Source organism: Rutilus rutilus (assembly GCF_951802725.1).
Source record: "Rutilus rutilus genome assembly, chromosome: 6".
NCBI lineage: Eukaryota > Metazoa > Chordata > Actinopteri > Cypriniformes > Leuciscidae > Rutilus > Rutilus rutilus.
In genome coordinates, this window is record NC_140214.1 from 35,620,889 (window position 1) to 35,640,155 (window position 19,267).

The following is a 19,267-nucleotide window of genomic DNA, read 5'->3' on the forward strand; positions in this document are numbered from 1 at the left end:
ATTCTTGAAACAATATGATAATTTCTGTAATGATTCTATTGATGAGACTTAGTTTGCTTCCCTCTGCTTATTAATATTTCTGTTTTCTTATTAATTTCTTATTATTTAACATTAGCTATTTTTATTTTATTTTTTATTAAATCAAATTTGCTTGTGTTTACCCTTTTATTGTATTTGTTTTTCTTGTCTGTTATATGTGAACATTTCTGTTGACACTCCTTAATATCCCCCTGAAGATGTTTTTATATTTTCATCTGTTTCTATATAAAAATAAAATAACATGGCGCTACTAACTTTGGGGTTGTCTGCGTCATCATCACGCCTTCATGTCTCCTCACGCCAGTCTCCAGTTCAGTAGGCAGCGATAAAGCCTATGGATAAAGCTACAAACAAACACTGAAACTCGAGAAGAAGAAAGTAGCGTTGCCATCTTGTTCCGCTAGCGTTATCTTCAGTGTGTGTATCGCTCAACAACAGCACACTTTACAGTGGACAGCAGCAGGTATTAAGTAAACATATACAACGTCTGACTTTGGATATTCTCAGAAGGACGCGTGTATCTAGAGAATAGTAGGAGTTATGCGAATCGGATAAAAACATCTCATATATTACTGTTACTCTGAACGTGAAGACCCGCGTTTGAACAGGCCCAAATAACTCAAGCTTTATCACATTATGTCTTCGTCACACACAATTGTAAAGATGGACTTTATAAAAGAGGAGAGTGAAGAAGTGACGATCCCAGAGCCATGGCGAGTGAAAACTGAGCAGACAGATGAACAAAGAGGTTTGATTCTTCTTTATTTACTGCGCTCGGTAACAAAGCTCCACTGCTAGTTTTGGTGGCTGTGAAATAAGAGTTAACGTTAGATGGCATACATTGACATGTAACTTTAGAGGGAAGATGCATGGCATACATGACTATAGTTTTATATGCTAGTAATGTGCCAGGTCTGACGGCAATAATACAAGAATGACATAATCGATCAAGAAAGTACCATGTGACTCAGTATAATCCATTTCTGAAGGCACACGATGGGATTTAGCGGAAAACAAATCATATAATTAAAAAATAAAATAATAATTGACCGTTCATGAGAGTAGCAGTTCGCGGCGACGCGCCTAGAAAAAGCCCCACGCGCACCATTTTGATAAAACAAGATTAACGTTACCCTGCTGAAAAAAAAACTAACAATAGAAACCCTTATAGAATCTGTAATTGGTTTAATGGTTATAATGGGAATTGTTTTGGTTTTGATGGAAGCTGTTATGGTCTCTACTGGTTATTTTTTGCCTACTGTTGGTGGCATGTAAAAAAAACACACACATTAAATCCTAATGGAATATTGGCCAAAACACACAACCGGACAAGGGTTGCCAGGTCTGTGTAAAAACACCAGCCCACAGGAGTGACCCCGGAGTGTGTAGCCCCGCCCACACCCAATTTCATTGGTTTATATAATACAGCAATCTTATTGGTGTAGACGCTTGAGGCGTGAGCATGCGCATTCCTTTATGTGAGTTTATGAATGATCTACTACGCTGTTTGGCCGTACTACAGAAATATGTAAGCAATAAGGTATGAGAGGCTGTGCTGTATCGTGAATAAGTCACGGCTGAAGGGCATTTATTAGGCGGTTTATTTTTCATAAACTTTAATGACGTAAAATCACTAAACGCCTTCCTTCCGCTGGAAAAAATAGTCCCTGACCGTAAACAGCAACAGAAGTTACATACATTATTTCGGCATTAGATGGCGGCAAAAACTGTCTTTATGACTGAGTCAGTCAGTAGAGAAGACTTTTACAATGAAAGGACTCAGACTTGTGAACACGGAGAAGCAAGAGGCAAATGACTATCTAGCTTCAATGAACAATATCAATGAGATCTAACATATGTTTAATGGCTCGTTTCCACTGACCGGTACGGTACGCAATTATTTCCGTTTCCACTGTCAAAAGTTGTGAATGGTACCAAAATGGCGAACCGTACCGTACCACTTTTTCGGTACCCTTGCGTTGGGGTAACGTTACCTAGCACAGTGGTACGGTACTAAAGGGTGGAGCTAGACTCACTGCAGGACGTTGATTGGTTGACAGAGTATCGTCACTTGCGCGTGCTACAAGGGGAATGACAACATAAGAAGCGCCACTTTTTTTTATATACAGTTGAAATATAATACTACTGTTAGTGTCACGAAATGTAATTTTAAGAGTTTTTCAGGCGAGAATGTAGTTGTTTAAAGCTCAAATCTGTGGTTTATTTATAAAGATTTATGTCAATTTTATCCAGACGATCACCGGGCGCTCGGCGCTCGTACCCCGCCTGGAACAGCCTTTCCTCTGCTAGTCCTTCTGACGTTTGCCGCTGACTCTGGCGTCTCTGTAGTGGTTAAACATGAGATGTAATTCGTCTTGTGTAGACCTAACAGACGATCTTTGGTCTCGTGACTCTATAATTTGTTCCCTGGCCAATCGTTTTGGCTGAGGGCTAAGTGAAATTTCATAACTTTATATTTAACGTTAGACTATTTAACTTTAACGTTACCGTTGTAACGTTAGACTAGAGCGCTGACTTTGTATGTTTGACTGAATTGTTTGCTTTATTTCCTATTGTACTTTTTACTTATACTTTTATAATGACTATTATTGATAAAACTGAAATTTAACAAAAAGAGACAGGGTTTAGTTTTGTCTTTTATTTTATTTTATTAAGTGAAGATGATCAGAGCACAAATGCACATATTGCTTGAACCATATTAATAAGTTTAATATTTTTAAAATTTAAACGAAAAGAGGCAGGGTTGTATTTTATATTTAGTTTTGTTTTAAATAGGCTAACGTTATACATGCAGTGAATATAATCAATACGCGTTGCCTGAACCACATTTGTGTGGCTATAATGTTTAAGATTTCTTTAAATGAAATTTTTGGGATTTTACACAAATTATGATAATTCACAATTTCAGCAAGACATCGGATAAATGTTTGATTTATTTTAAAGCAAAACCACGGTGACAAATAAGACAATGATCGGCTACCAAATAATACAAGCCCTGGCTATTGGGTTTTGTGCGTACAATGGGAATTAAAAACCCTGCAGTGCTGAAAAGTGAAAAAACTAAAAAAAATTACTAAAACAGATGTTATATCGATCTGTAGCAAATATTATTTATGTGCTCGAGCGTAGGTCTATTTAAGCAATAAAAAATTAATATCATTTCTCTACTGGGTATTTTTATAATTTTTTTGAAGTACTGCACGTTATATTGCACAGATTTACAGCAGTGATTTTTTTTTTTTTTTTTTTTTTTTTTTTTTTAATCATGCAGCTATATGTGAGTGTTGATATTAGAAACTATTTTAATCCTGTACACGCAGTTTATAACATGAACACATAGCCTAATGCGGGGGTGGATGAATAAATTATTAGATTTTAATACCTGATGTCACGGTCACAGATAGACGTATGTTAACCGGTTGACACTTTAAGGCCTAATAGAAAATAGAAACCTTTAAACACTATAACATAGGCCTATACAAAATCAATAGGCCCTCATATTTTATTAACAGGTAAACATTGAAACATGAGTTTGCCATTAAACATTTTATTTGCACTTTGTACCAAATAATACAAGCATTTGACAACAAATCTCATAAAAAAATAAATAAAAATCAACAACACTTCAACAAAATTTTAAATGAGCTGCTTGCGTTTGGGTTTGTCCGATTTAATACAGTGAATTATCATTTGTGTGTCGCCCTGCCCCATCGTCCAGACTGCACTCTGGGGTACTACGCCCGAAGGCCAATCCAAAATAGTCCAAAACAAGCCCTGTGATATCAAAACTCAACATTCACTGTCGTTCTAAAGTTTGGGATCAGTAAGATTTTTTATGTTTTTTAAAGAGGTATCTTATGCTCATGAAGGCTGCCTTTATTTGATTAAAAATACAACAACAGCAGCATCATTACTCCAGTCTTCAGTGTCACATGATCTTTCAGAAATAATTTTAATACTGATTTGATGCTCATGAAACATTTCTGATTATTATCAGTGTTAAAAAAAGTTAGCCTATAATGTAAAAAATAAAATAAAATCATGATTCTTTGATGAATGGAAAGTTATTTTGAATGTTCACAACTGTTTTCAACATTTATAATATTAATGAATGTTTTTTGAGCATCAAATCATCATCAGAGGTGTCAAAAGTATTCACATTCATTACTCAAGTAGAGGTATACTGTAGAGATACTAGGGTTTAAAAAGACTTCTGTAGAAGTTGAAGTATCTTAAAAGTCTAAAAGTACTGGTTTCAAAACTACTTAAAGTATAAAAGTAAAAGTAATGCAAGGGAAAAAAAAGCCATTAAGGACAAAAGCTTGGGCCGCGCCACAGGGGCCTATAGTGCACTACTCCACCTCCTCAAAAAAACATTCTTCTAAAGGCCATAATTCCTATAATGTTTTATTAAAATGTTAATGTTGAAAAATTTGGGATGCTCTAGGGCTAGGCTACCTGTTTCAGCCGCATATGCCCATTGAAAATGAACGCATTTTAGTACAATGCAAATACATTAAAGAACCAGATATGTGTACTACTGAGCATTAACGTGTTTCATGGAGTGGAAGATATGATGACTAGTTGCCTGTAAGTATTGTAATGGTGTTGCCAGATTAGGACAGTGATTTCCAGCCCAAAAGCTCACCAAAACCCCCCCCACTCCAAGAAAAAAACGCCCAAAAATAACGTGATATAATTTTATTACCATTTCATTCAAGGTTGATAAGCACCATTTTTATCTCCTTAAAACAAAATAACGATGATAAAAATAAAATAAAAAATAAATCCATTTTCTAGGAAAAGGGATTAAATTAGCAAATATGACTCAAATGTCCAGGTGGACACTGCCAAAACGCCAATCAAGAAATGAACCGATGACTTTGACCCTCGGAAGTACACACTACAGAACATAACGCAGAATTCAGCAGTCAAAACTGATTCATCGTTAATTCAAACCTTTTTCAGCAGCTGTCAGGGACGAGTAGAGTGCATGCAGTCTTTGGACGGTGTAAAAGTTGCAGATGTCTGGTTAGGCTAGTGTGCACATGACCATGGACAGGAGTCGTCCCATATTCGATTTCAATTCAAGTCATTCAACTGTGCTCTCCTCTCAGAGTTATATTCACCATCGATATCTCCCACCACGTGTACGTTTTTAGAGTTGCTCACTGTCTCACTCTTTACTGTAGAACTTACTGTAGCCTATATGTTTGTCACTTTGGCATTAGCGACAAATTATTGTTCTAAATCGCGTCTGCCTGCTGATCGCTGATTGGCTAAAAGTGCTTGCTCGTCGGTGATGTCAACACTAATGCCAGCTGACTCTGCATGGGCGTGTGTTTAGTAATGTAATGATGACTGATTTTATGGACTACATACAATCTTTAGTTTAGTTTTTTAAACCAATTGGACTTTAAAATGTAGATGTTTGAAAAACATTCTTAAACTTCGTTAGCCCAAATTTTGTCCACCCGCCCAAACCCGCACAATCAAATAAAAAACCGGCCAATTTGGCAACACTGGTGCAAAAAGTCAAACTTTAGAGGCAGATGATGTACACGATGGATCGCGTACAAACCAAAAGGGTGTTGGAATGGTATATGTTTGTTTATACTTCTCATCCAACCACAATCAAATTCACTCTATCCGGATGCCGCGGTTTATCCAGATAGTTTTTCTTTCTTTTTTTACGATAAGCCGGAATGAAAACAAGCTGAAATGAAATGGGATTAACGAGGCTATTTTTAAAATGTAAGGAGTAGAAACTTAGAAAGTACAGATAATTGCGTGAAAATGTAAGGAGTAGAAGTAAAAAGTAGGCTAAAAAATATAGGGCTGGGTAAAAAATATCGATTTCTCGATTTTAATCGATTCTCATTTTTACGAAACAATATCGATTCTTAAATCACAAGAATCGATTAGCCTAGTCATCCTGTTTTCAGTTGATGAATGAATGTAACATTGTAGCGCATCCCATCCAATCAATCGCAATAATCTTTGTGCTTTGATACTATTGATATGAAACAAAGTCTCAGATTTCAAATTACGTCCATTTTCTTACGAAATTCAAAAACATAAATACCGTTTCAGCGCTGTGGCGTGAGATCGCTCTGGCGCAGCTCAGCTCAGCTCAAGAGAAGCAGCAGCACATGATCTTCTCTTCCGCCTTAATAACACCAGTTACTGCGCGAAATAAACATGAATGAGCATCTGAAAGTGTGTTAAAAGAAAGAGTACAACTTATCGAAGTCCGTATCATGTCACATGGAATCGCTCAATCAGTGTTTCAACCGTGGAAAGACGTCAGTAAACAATGTCATGTAACGTCACATTTACCTCAGAAAAACCATATCCAGTGACCATAAACTCGTTAGTCAGCTAGAAATATTAACTCTAGAGAGGAGCATTTTGCTAAATATTTTGCTAAACACCATATTACATATTCATTATAATTTTTAATGTTCTTCAATATTTAATGCATGTTTGAATAAATCTGGAAAGTTTTTTATGACAGCCACCATTTAAATGTTAATATTTCATATTACTTTATTATTATAAAAATAAATAGTGTATTTTAAGTGTTTGTTTACAAATCAGTTAATTTTTACCTTCAATATTATATTAGGCTAATGAAGCCTATAGGCTACAACTGACTCCCATAGTTTACAGCATTAGTTACGAGATTTGTTTTCCTTGAGAAAATTTGTCATGTCCCTGATATCCAAAATAATCAATATTGAATCGAATCGAATTGTGAAATTTGTGTCAATACCCAGCCCTAAAAAAAATAATTACTCCAGTAAAGTATAGATTCCCAAAATTTCTACTTAAGTAAGGTAATGAAGTATTTGTACTTCGTTACTTGACACCTTTGATCATCATATTGAATGATTTCTGAAGGATCATGTGACACTGAAGACTGGAGGAATGTACCAACTCATCTTTCAAGAGCAAGCGTTTTGCAAATCCCGCAGTTGTCAGTAAAATGACGTGTTTGAGGGCTGGTCAAGTTGTTTGCAGGTGGACAACGGACAACATAGGCGGGCCATTATGCAAATGTGTTTTCTAGTGATGTATAACGAAGTGGGAAAACGACTTGTTTAGGCGGTTCAGAGTCGATTCTTCCTTTTGGGAGACAGTAACTTTTATTTATCGTGTAACTAAACAGAAAAAGTTATGAAGCATTTTTTTTCCCCATATGGTTTACGTTTCATGGCTATACTACAAAAAAGTAAGCATTTTAATGGTTATTAAAATGTGCCAATTCACTTACATTTTACGTGCCTCACTGTAACCCAGATGTTTTAAGGGGGGTGGGGGTGTTTTAAAAGTAAAGTAGGGACAGGTGGATAATACTCTTGCACCATAGATTCTGTCGATTGAGCTAATCTTGTACTGAGCATGGAATATTCCTTAATTTTCTTTCCATTATCTTGACAATCATCAGTCTGTGATTTTAACTTTTTCTTCTTATGTTCACATTAGGGCTGACAGAAGTGAAAGAGGAAAGTGATGAACAGAATGTGGACGAGAAACATCAGAATGAGGAACCTCAGATTGTCCTTACCGGACAGCAGGTCTTAAGTTGCTCCGAGTCTGGGAGAAGGTTTGGGCACAAAAGAGCTCATAGAAGTGGATTTTTCTTCTCCTGTCTTGAATGTAAAAGGAACTTTGAGTCTAAAGAGCACCTGATGGATCACTTCAGAACTCACTCTGGAGAAAATTGCTCAGAGACTACAGCAAACGTGTTTCCAGTGCGAGCTGGAGCTCAAAAAACGGTCAATATGCCTTTCACGTGCCAACAGTGTCAGAAAAGTTTCTTGTGTAAGGAACACCTGATGGAGCACTACAGACTTCACACTGTAGATAAACCTTTCCCATGCGATCAGTGTGGGAAGAGTTTCATTCATAAGCAAAGCCTTAAGAATCACTTAAGAGTTCACACTGGCTTGAGGCCGTACGTATGCCAGCTGTGCGGGAAGAGTTACATACATAAAGACAATCTTACCGATCACATGAGGATTCACACTGGAGAGAAGCCTTTTGCATGTGATCAGTGTGGAAAGAGTTTCACACACAAAGGAAGCCTTCTGCATCACATGAAAATTCACACCGGACTGAAGCCTTTCACTTGCCGTCAGTGTGGAAGGCATTTCACACATAAAGGTAACCTGAAGATTCACATAAGACTTCACACCGGAGAGAGACCATTCACATGCCCTCAATGCGGGAAGAGTTTCATCTATCATGGGAACCTAGTAGGTCACATGAAAAAGCATTCAGGAGAGAAATTATACCACTGTTCTCAGTGTGGAAAGAGTTTCATTGAGAATCGACATCTCCAGAAGCACGAGAAAACTCATGAGACCGTAAGGCCCTTTGTTTGTTCCGAGTGTGGCAGAGGTTTTCTGTGGCTCCACAATTTTAAAGAGCACCAGAAAATCCACACCGGCGAGAAACCTCACGTGTGCTTTGACTGCGGGAAAGCCTTTACGAGAATCATATACTTGAAAAGGCACCAAAGAATTCACACTGGCGAGAAACCTTACAAGTGCGCACAATGTGGAATGTGTTTCACGGTTTCTGATTCCCTGAAAGCCCATGAGCGAGTGCATACTGGAGAGAAGCCGTACAAGTGCCCGTCATGCGAGAAGTGTTTCGGCCGGTTAAGTACTCTGCTGACTCATAAGAAAAAGCATTGTCCGAATTTGCCGAAGTAAAGGTTGTGATTTGTTGGCAGGGAGGGATTTATAAAAAAATTTTTTTGGGTGAACTAGCAGTTCTATATCTGCATTAATATGCTTAACAATTACATACTTTATCATATTTGTTGTAAGGTGATGCATGGAAAGAATGGTGTTGGAAAACTGGGAACTTTCTCACAAACTTGAGACTCTGTGGAACACGGAGATTTTTAGCAGATTGTCCAGAGTGTTCTTTGTTATAATGGGAACTGGGGCTGGCAAGCTCCAAACAAGAGCCAAAAAAAGCACCATTAAGATAGTCCAGTGTTAAAGAGTATAGTTGTTATTTGCTGTAAATTTTCTTCTCTGCTGTAGCTCTCAAAACTCTAAAGTAATCGCTGTCCTTTGGAGTATGGCATGTCACATCAAGGTTTGGCATCGGAGATGTCAAAAATGTCATTGGTTCTCGCATGTCTCGTAAATAATGGCACAGCTGGTGTGTTTTTAAAAACAGTGGATTAACTATTTCTTCAATCCTTGTGCTGTGCTGAAAATCATTTCACTAATTTGGTGTTCCCGGTCAAAAGTGACTTTGGAATTGCTTGCAAATTTGGTCATTAAAAGTATACTTTTTTGGATCTGATTGAACTTTGGATGGAAACATAGCTAGTGTTCTTTTTTTAATACTCGAGTGAACTTTTTCATTCAGAAATTGAGGTCAGATCACTGAGGCCTATGATCAGTGGCTGCGTTTACACTGGCACAACAAATCTGATCTTTTAGGGCCCTTTCACACCTGAAAGTCTGCACCAAGGTCCGAACCAAAATTCATGTTTTGATACATTGTATACATTTGGTTAGTTTTGGTTTGGTTTCACATTGCAATTATGCGCGCGCACTAAAGAACTTTACATGACGTACTTGCGCCCTGTCGTCATCATCTATATGGGCTGCATTAACATTGATTGGTTTGTAAACGGACGTGTGTCTGACGTCAGCGTGTTGTCAAGTCGGCGGGTAACTTTGACAAGAATGAATGAACAGACGCATGTCGTTGCCACTATAGCCTACTGTTATTATTACGGCATTACTCCCTGCAGCACCAACTATACTCGACGCTAGTTCAAATTCGCCAAATGAACGTCCTCGTTGTGCGAACATTTTATCATCGCCGGCAGGACAAATGTGTGTGTGTGTGTGCGCGTGCGAATCAGCTGGAAGAAACGCTGTGGGCAGGACTGCACATAAACATTCTTCTTCAGTTGTTTAGGCTACGCGGGAACCACCGGAACTTCCTGTAAATGGTCCGAAAGTCCGAACCATACAGAAACTGCTTTCACACTAGAAACGAACCAAACCTTTGTTCAGTTTGATCCGGACCGAGACTACCTCTTTTCGTCGGACCAAATTTCGTCTGTTTGGTCTGGACCGTGGTCTGGGGGAGGTTTCACACCCGTAATTTTGATTTGAAAAGTCCGAAAGTCCGGACCAAACAAGGTAGGTGTGAAAGGGCCCTTACTCACATCTGACACAGATCGGAATTGGTTGTCCATGTGTAAACAAAAAAAATCCGCATGAGATCCGATTTATTTCGCATCTTCCACTTCCAAATGTGGTTTTAAATCAGATATCCAATATCTGGACATCCGACCCACGTCTAAACACGCATATCCGATTCCCCTTTGAATTCCAAGCCACCACAAGGCGAGGAAGACACGTTTGTTCACAAAGATAGCTTTTTAATGTTGTATTATGAGGCAGACGTGCCTGTATGCGCTCGCTCACAGCTTTTTATTGAGGTGGGAACTTAATATTTATCTTTGTAAAGAAAAGAAGTTTTGCGAACACTGAAACATTCAAGAGCTGGTTTTCAACCTCTGCCCATGACTTTTATAAACAATAAAAGTCATGGGCAGAGAGAGTTTTTATAAACTCTCTCTCCGGTTAATTCATTAAAAATTGGGCTACTTTATTTCACTTCAGAATTCTAGATCTGATCTGTAGATAAACTAAAATATTCTCCGGACTATATATCTGTTCTGTCAGATTTTGCGCTGCTAAACATTCATGAGTCATGACAGCTGTTATCTTGTCCATGCTGGCAAATAATCACGACCACCCAACAGGAATTACGTAAATCATTTTAATATCACGGCCATTCACGCTACCGTGTGTGGATAGTAAACCGATCACCGAAAATCATATTGTGCGGGAATTAATGTAAACACAGATATCAGATACAAGTCCTCTCTAAAGTGAGAGTAAACAGTCGGGCCAAAAAAAAAAGGATCTGGTCAAAAGATCGGATCTGTGCATTAAGACTTGCAGTGTAAATGCAGCCAGTCAGATCCAAAAAGAAATAATCTCTGGTTCAAAATGAACACAACATATTACTAATAAAATATGGTTGTTTTGGGTATACTAGTATTCACACTGTTGGATAACAAAAATCAGTCAAGCCCAGGTGTGTGTGAGTTTATGGTTGGATAGGATGCATTAATTACATTATTTAGGTGTATTATAACCAAGGCCACAAATATGTAGTGTGCAAACTGTACATAATGAAGTTAATAGAAATAAAAAGGAGCAAAATCATCTTGTGTGTGTTTGTAATATTTCTGAAACAAAGAGTGGGTGTGAAATAATTGTGTATACTTTTTTTGATTATAAATCATAGGTTTTTGGTAATTTTTTGCAAACTTGAACAATTTTTTGCAAGATTAAACAACTACTTGAAATTGTTTATTGCACCAAAAGTAACTAAGGAAACAATAAATACATGTACATATAATGTGCAATAATTTAAGGAAGGGGAGAAGGAAAAATGTCAAATCTTTGATATTCATATTTTGTAGATAAAATGTGCCTTTTATTTATTACACAGGGCAAATCACTGATGTGAATTACGTCGGTTTGAGTCCCACCTCGGACAAGGCTGAAATCACCCAATAGTCTACAAAGAATGCTGACTGTGATTGAAAATAAGTCACTTGTCACCGAGATTAATTTCTTTGTGAACTCATACTAATATTTCACTGGAAAATGCATAAAATATATGCATTATTTTACATTTCATAATATGTTTTTATGCCTTAACACTTTCATTGTATGGGATACATTTTTATATTCATTTATTACCCATATGAATGTGAGATTGCTTAAAATGAGCTATACAAATGATGCTATATATATATTACAATATTATTTATAATAATGATAATGTTTTGACCCAGGCACACAGAATGATTTTCAGTTCTTTTAATTTGTTATAATATTTTGTAATATTACTGTGTTTTTAATTAAATAAATGCAGCCTTGGTGAGCAGAAGAGACTTTAAATGAGGCAGACTGGGATGAGAGATGAGCAGGCTGAATTGTAGGTGGGTTCCAGTCAGCTTCATCTTCAAAGAGGAATCTCAGGCCCTTATGAAAAGAAAATATATTTCCCATATACAGTATGAATGATCAATTTATTACACGGTTTAACAGCGCTTAATATGTGGGGTTTTGGCAAGCGGCACACCAGGAAAAGTTCAGTGGCCAGTCAATCCTTCCCTCGGCCAATCATGGGCCTCCTCCATGCTCAGGTTTAAACCCCACCTCGCCCTTATGTTAATCTGATCCTGCTTACCGTACACCTGAGAGTCTCTGTTGCCGTAATGTAGTACCTGTCGATGTCCAGGACCTTCCGTGCTCTTTTGTGGATGCCATCGCCTGTCACCTGCTTCCCAGATGCAGGACAGGACAGTCTGAACTTCTACATATGGTAGGGCATCAATACCAGAAGCCTGTGTTTAAAAAAGCAGTCTGGAGATGGAGCTTGGTGGTACTTGAACTCTCAGGTTCTGGAAGTCAAGAAATGGTGCATCTATGACATCACCAATGTCCTGGAGGGAATTCACCTGATCTCCAAGAATAACATTCAGTGGCTGTAGTTTCTTTAGACCGTTATTGATTTATTCACAAGTGACTTATGTAGTTGTTTATTTGGAATGCTTATTTTTGTCTAAAATTCTTCACTTTCAAACGTTCAGATGTTCGAGTTTATGCTTTGGCGAATACTGGTGAAAGCTGCAAACTTCTCTCCACAGAAATGTCGGAAATTGTGCGAACTGCGAACGTGTAAATAAAGGAAACCTATAGGTCATATTGCCTTCCCTAAATGCACGTTAAACTCACTGCACATACAGAGATGGAGTTGGTGAGAGTAAGCATACATGTAAGTGGCTACATGTGGTGTGATAGAACTTCAAGACCCTAGGCATAGTTGTCTATAAAAATCTCATACATTAATCATGAGAACAGCAACATGAAAACAAATAAGAAGAACCCGTCAAAGTGTAGAACTCTTTATTAGTTTGATTCCATAATAACTCAATGGATGAATTGCAAAGCAAGTGCATATTTATTATCTGGAGGGCAGGCTACACGAATACACAAGGTATGCAAAGTGCCGCAAAGGATCGCTGGGTCCTACCACCTTGGTGAAAACTTGCTGGGACCCGAGGGGTATATATGCCTCTTGCAAAGGCTTCAGCAGAGACCACCAGAGTAAGTTGGAGGAGGAGAGGAGGTCGTCCCAGAGTGAGTTGGAGGAGAGTCCAGCTGGGAAGCTCCAGATGTCAATGACGTACCTGGGTCTGGCCGGTCAGTGACCTGTGAGGGTGCATGGTCACACTCCTGAAAAATGTCAGGGTTGAAGGGCCAAATACCTGTGGATACAAAACCAGCTTTAATGTTTTTGGGTGTTGCAGCTGTGGGCATGGGCTGTCTTCACAATACTTGGAATATCATATATCGTAATCGTCTTGGCAGGATTCATCTTCATCCACGCATCACTTGCAGTGTTCACCATTTTCTTAAATGGGCCGTAGACACTGCGATCCAGTGGCTGAAGTTTGTGGCTGCAGTGTGGGGGGAAGGTAAGTAGCACAATCCCCTTTTTTTTGCAGAAGTCGATAGCATTCACTGATATATGAGAACAGTGGTTATCCATCAAAAGCAAAACCTTCTTGTCTAGGCTGACCTTTGTGTGTTTTGTAAAGTGATCAAGGAATAACAGGAAGTCTTCCTCTTGCATCCATCCTGAAGCCCAGTTGGGACACTCTGAATAAAATATTCCTTGTAACGTTTACGGGGGAATACAAAGAAGGGGGGAAAATTGGTCTGGTGACTGAACTGTGGTTACACCAGTTTCATCCATGTTCCATATGTCACTCCCATCAAAGTTGTATCTCTTAATGACCTGTCCGAGGCTGTTGAAGAAACGTTCCACATTCATGTGATTAAAACTTGTGGCCCGTGTAAGGCTGGTTGCCTCTGGACTCCTCATGGACAGGTTGGGGTTCCACTTCATGAAGAATGTGAACCAGTCAGGCCCTGCCATCTGCTTCTCACCCCATGTTTGTGTGTATTTGAGGTCATACTTTACAGCCAGTTCATATGCAAACGTTCTGACCTAAAAAAAAGTGAAATAGAAAACATGATCATATAGAAAAAAAATCTATTTATCTGGAACCTATGCTAGTATTCAATTATACTCTGGTCTCCAGTAGCTAACCTTTCATATTGCTTACCTCACGTGGAGCCAATCCATAATACAGATCTGCTGCCTGAGTCAAATAATCTGCCAACACTTTCTCCTGCTCCTCAGAGAAAACTCTATTGCTGCTCCGGTAACCTACACTGGGAAGATCTTTCAAGATCTCCAGTGATTCTTCGTACGTCGCTAACTCACTTAGCTGGATTTGATTGTCAGCAGATCATTCAAAACCCAGAAGGTAACGCCAAACAATCGTTGTATTGCTCAACAGCGCCTCATTGGACTAAGAAGGAAAATGGAAAGAAATCAGAAGTTCCACCAAGAATACGCAAGCTTTCTTGAGAATGTCATCAGCAGTGGCTATGCAGAAATAGTACCACAGGATGAATTGCGTTGTGGAGAAGATAACCTGTTCTATATTCCTCATCATGGAGTGTATCACCCACGCAAAGGCAAGTTGCGAGTTGTCTTCGACTGCGGAGCTAAGTTTAAAGGAACTTCTTTGAATGAACAGCTTCTGCAGGGTCCGAACCTCACAAGTTCCTTAATAGGAGTGTTTTTACGATTCAGACAAGAACCAGTTGCTTTTATGTCTGATGTGAAGTCTATGTTCTATCAAGTCAAAGTGGCTGAGGAAGACAAAGACTTTCTAAGGTTCCTATGGTGGCCTAATGGTGATCTGTGCAAGCAAGTTGAAGAGTACAGAATGACTGTACATCTCTTTGGAGCAGTGTCGTTGCCTAGTTGTGCATGTTATGCTTTAAGGAAGACTGCAGACGACAATCGGAACAGTTATTCGGACGAAGTGATTGACACGGTACATAGAAATTTCTATGTGGACGACTGTCTGAAAACCTCACCATCTGTGCAGAAAGCGGTACAGATTGTCCATGACCTGGCTGACCTTTGCCAGAAAGGAGGTTTTCATCTTACACAATGGATCAGTAACAGTCGCAAAGTCCTTCAAATAATTCCTGAGAAAGAACACTCTAAAAGTGTGAGGGAACTCAATTTGGACATAGACCCACTCCCGGTAGAAAGGGCACTGGGGCTACATTGGTGTATAGAAAATGACAAATTTAACTTTCGTATGAACTGCAAAGAACGGATGCAAACACGACGAGGGATTCTATCAGTCATTAGTTCAGTGTATGATCCCTTAGGGTACCTTGCGCCAGTCCTTCTTCCAGCCAAGCACATTTTACAAGAGTTGTGCAGAATGAACTATGGCTGGGATGAAGAAATTCCACAAGCCTTAAAACAACAATGGATAAATTGGTTGACTGAGCTGAAAGAGATCTCAGAGTTCAGAGTGAGTAGGTGCTTGAAATCACACGACTTTGGATCACCAGTCCATGCCCAGTTGCACCACTTTGCTGATGCCAGCGAAAGGGGTTATGGCATGGTAACATACCTGAGGTTACAGAACAAAGCAGGTCATGTTCATGTTTCCTTTCTTCTTGGAAAGGCCAGAGTTACAGCTTTCTTTGCCAGGATCCTGTTTCTGGACTGATAGTAGTACATTCTTGAAGTACATCAGCAATGAAAACAAAAGATTTCAAACATTTGTGGCTAACAGAATAGCCATCATTAGGGAAGCATCAGATCCAGCACAGTGGCGGTATGTTCACACAAAACAAAATCCTGCAGATGACGCATCTAGAGGACTGACAGTCCATAAACTTCTGAACAGCAAAACGTGGCTATCAGGTCCAGAATTTCTGTGGAAAGCAAGAGAAACATGGTTGTAGTATGAAGTAGAGTCCACACTGGAAGAGGATGATCCAGAGGTCAAACTGGAGATCTCTACAAACACAATAACTATTCAAGAGGATAATGCAACCAATCAACTCATCACATATTTCTCTGACTGGAAAAGGTTGAAGGTTGCAGTTGCATGGTTACTCAAGGTCAAAAAGACTCTATTGGAGTTGAGTCAAAGAAGGAAGCAACTTGTGAAGGTTGAAATGGCTGATCTTTGTTATGTTGACAAGAAAATGTTGGAAGCCAGAAAGTCATTGCCACGAGACAGTGTATCAACTGAGGATCTATTAGCAGCAGAAAATGCAATCCTTCAGTTCTGTCAGAGGGAAAGATTTGACAAAGAGATCTGTGCACTAAAGACAGGAAAACCCGTAAAAAGGTGTAGCCCTATCTACAAGCTGAATCCTGTTCTAGAGGATGGACTGTTAAGAGTAGGTGGAAGATTGTCCAGGACTGCAATGCCCGAAGAGAGCAAACACCCAGTCATCCTGTGTAAAGATCAGTACATCTCCATGTTAATTCTTAAAAATGTTCATGAACAGACGAGGCATGGTGGGAGAAATTACATCCTCTTCAAATTGAGAGGAAAGTTCTGGGTCACTCATGCCAATGCAGCAGCAAGGAAAATCTTGTCAAGTTGTGCTTTTTGCAAACGTCACAAAGGAAAAATGTGTGATCAAAAAATCCCCTGCCCCCTATTCGGGAGCAGGCTTATTTCATGTTAACAGGATTAGACTGCGGCTTCATAAGCAGAGCTGATACGGGAAGTCCAGTGCAGCGCGATAGTGTACTTTCTGAGATATATATTTTTTCTTGTGACTCGTGAGATTGTCGTTTACATTATTAATTTGTTGGAAACGCACATTTATTTTCGACTTGTCGGAGTCGGGCTTTAACTACAGCACAAACTGTTTGCATTGCCCTAAGATTATTTGCAAGGGGCTCTTTCCTTTACACTATTGGAGATGCGGAGAACTTGATGGAAAGTGCTGTCTGTCGTGTCATTCGGAGTTTACCTGGCGCTTTTAGGTTTAAAAAACCTAAAGGTTTTTTTTTTTTTTTTTTTTTGGCATTTCCAAGCCACTTAAGACCCAATGTTGTAAAGCAGTTTTTTTAAAGCAGTTTATTTTAAATTTTTTAGGCTATCATAATTTTTTATGAAGATCATGCAATCATGACCATGCCGATTACAGTATTGTCACGATTGTCACTCAGGCTTCACTAACGTGATTGATACCATAGACTGCCATCAAGGCCTCAATGAAGGGGATTATGTGAACAGAAAGGGGGTTCACAATGTAAATCTGCAGCCCAGTTACTATTGTATTATTAATATTCCAGATTAGTAATATTATATCAAATTAAAAAAAGGCAGTTGACTAAAATCTTCCATATCACAAATGTGAAAGCAAAATGGCCAGGATCTGTGCATGAAAGAAAAAAAAAAGACATTTTTTGAAAGTGGTAAGGAAAGTTCCACAATTAAATATCAAGCTCACTGTGTTACATACACTTATGCTGATCCTAACAGAACTGCATTTTTTCATAGGTGATTATGACATGTTCCTGCCTGCAGACAGGTGTTTTTTGACCCCATTTCCTGACCCAAACAGTTACAATGCAGCTCTAGCCAGGACAAGGGCACACAATGAAATTAACTTTTTTCTAACTAAAGGGAAGATTTCAGTGTCTGAAAAGTCTGAGGGTTGCACACCTGACAGGGCCTGTGACATTGTTGCATGTGCCATATTACACAACATTGGCAAAAAAAAAAACCTTTTCATTAAATGTTTAATAAAAGACAAATATGCTTAGTTCCTTGAGTATTATTTCAATTGTTCTTTGTAAAGAAAAGCCAGTGGTCAAGTGCCTGCAACAAGAGATATTAGCCTCATGCAACAAATAAAAAGGCTATACACTGCCCACCTGTAGGCCTATGTGTCCTCTGTCTGTGCAGACTCTTCTGTAGGCCTTTCTGTAGATGTGGAATCCTGCAACTTATATTGCAGCCATAAAGCATACAAGTATAAATTAAGTAAAGTTATTTATGCACTTGCAGGTAGGCTAGTTCCTCCAGATGACAGTTATCTGAGAGGGTTTATTCACTGTCCAGTGTAATGGAAACAAATGGACATTACAAAGTCTTATACTTTCTTTCCTTTGGAAAGTTAGAAAATGCCCACTTACTGCACATATTTCAGCCACCACTTTCTTGGGAACAGATACAAGTGTTGGTGTATTATGTAAAAGTGCACAAAAGAGGAAAACACAATGTCATTACAATGAACTACACTCGGGAAAAATGTGATCAATAACTCATGGCAAAATATTTTTACATTAACATAAGTTTATCAATTTTCACTTTCACAAGTCAAAGCAATTCATCATTACTCAAGATTTAACAGTTGAAAGGACTATACGGCCTTAATTTAATGCAGCAAAAATTATTTTACAGTGTAGGCTACTAAGATCTTTTCTATTTTTTTTCTCAGCCTTTTTATTGGTTGCTTTTATAAACAGACAACCATTTATTTAACAGTGCCTTTTATATAAGAGACTATAATATAACTAAAAATTACCATTATGTAGAATTTTTTGCACTTCACTTTTATTTGTTCCCATGTTCTTGTGTGGTGACTCTGACATTACAATAAGCAAAGTAATTATGCAATTATTAAAATACAAAAATATAGGCTAATAAGTGATAAAAACATCTAACATGGCCACTTCTAACGGATTTAAATTGTCTGCTACTTTTTGCCAGCCCTCTCTCCTGGCTTTTGCAGACTTTGAGGTGTTCCCTGGCGTTTTAATTAAACATTAAAATTCCGAATAAACTTCGACTATTAGTTCTTGCTCTGCTGAGGAGAAAAACTGAGCCCGCTCTTTGGCCACGCTGAGCAGCCAATAGCAGCGTTGCTGATCAATGTTTCTACTATCGATACATATCCCCTTTTAACCAGCGTATGAACGCGCAATTATCTCAGAACTCAATCCAGCTATACTAATCATATCCGGCAGGTGTGTTCGAAGAACCTAATTAGCCAGATCATGATTAGCACGATGATATCATCTTGGATGTGTAATTTGATTGCGGATGTTTTAAGCAACGTACGAAGAATGGGCCCCTGGAGGGCAGGCTACACGAATAAACAAGGTATGCAAAGTGGCGCAAAGGATCGCTGGGTCCTACCACCTTGGTGAAAACTTGCTG

At 38.7% G+C, this 19,267-nt stretch overlaps 1 protein-coding gene across 1 annotated transcript; it reads left to right on the forward strand.

The window, feature by feature from the left end:
- The first annotated feature begins 393 nt into the window (after nucleotides 1-393).
- Nucleotides 394-11,342, forward strand: LOC311291982 (uncharacterized protein). The gene is made up of 2 exons (XM_084411388.1): nucleotides 394-787; nucleotides 7,549-11,342. Exons 1-2 carry the CDS (start codon nucleotides 676-678, stop codon nucleotides 8,781-8,783), a joined length of 1,347 nt encoding a protein of 448 aa, XP_084267514.1. The 5' UTR covers nucleotides 394-675; the 3' UTR covers nucleotides 8,784-11,342.
- Nucleotides 11,343-19,267: the final 7,925 nt, after the last annotated feature.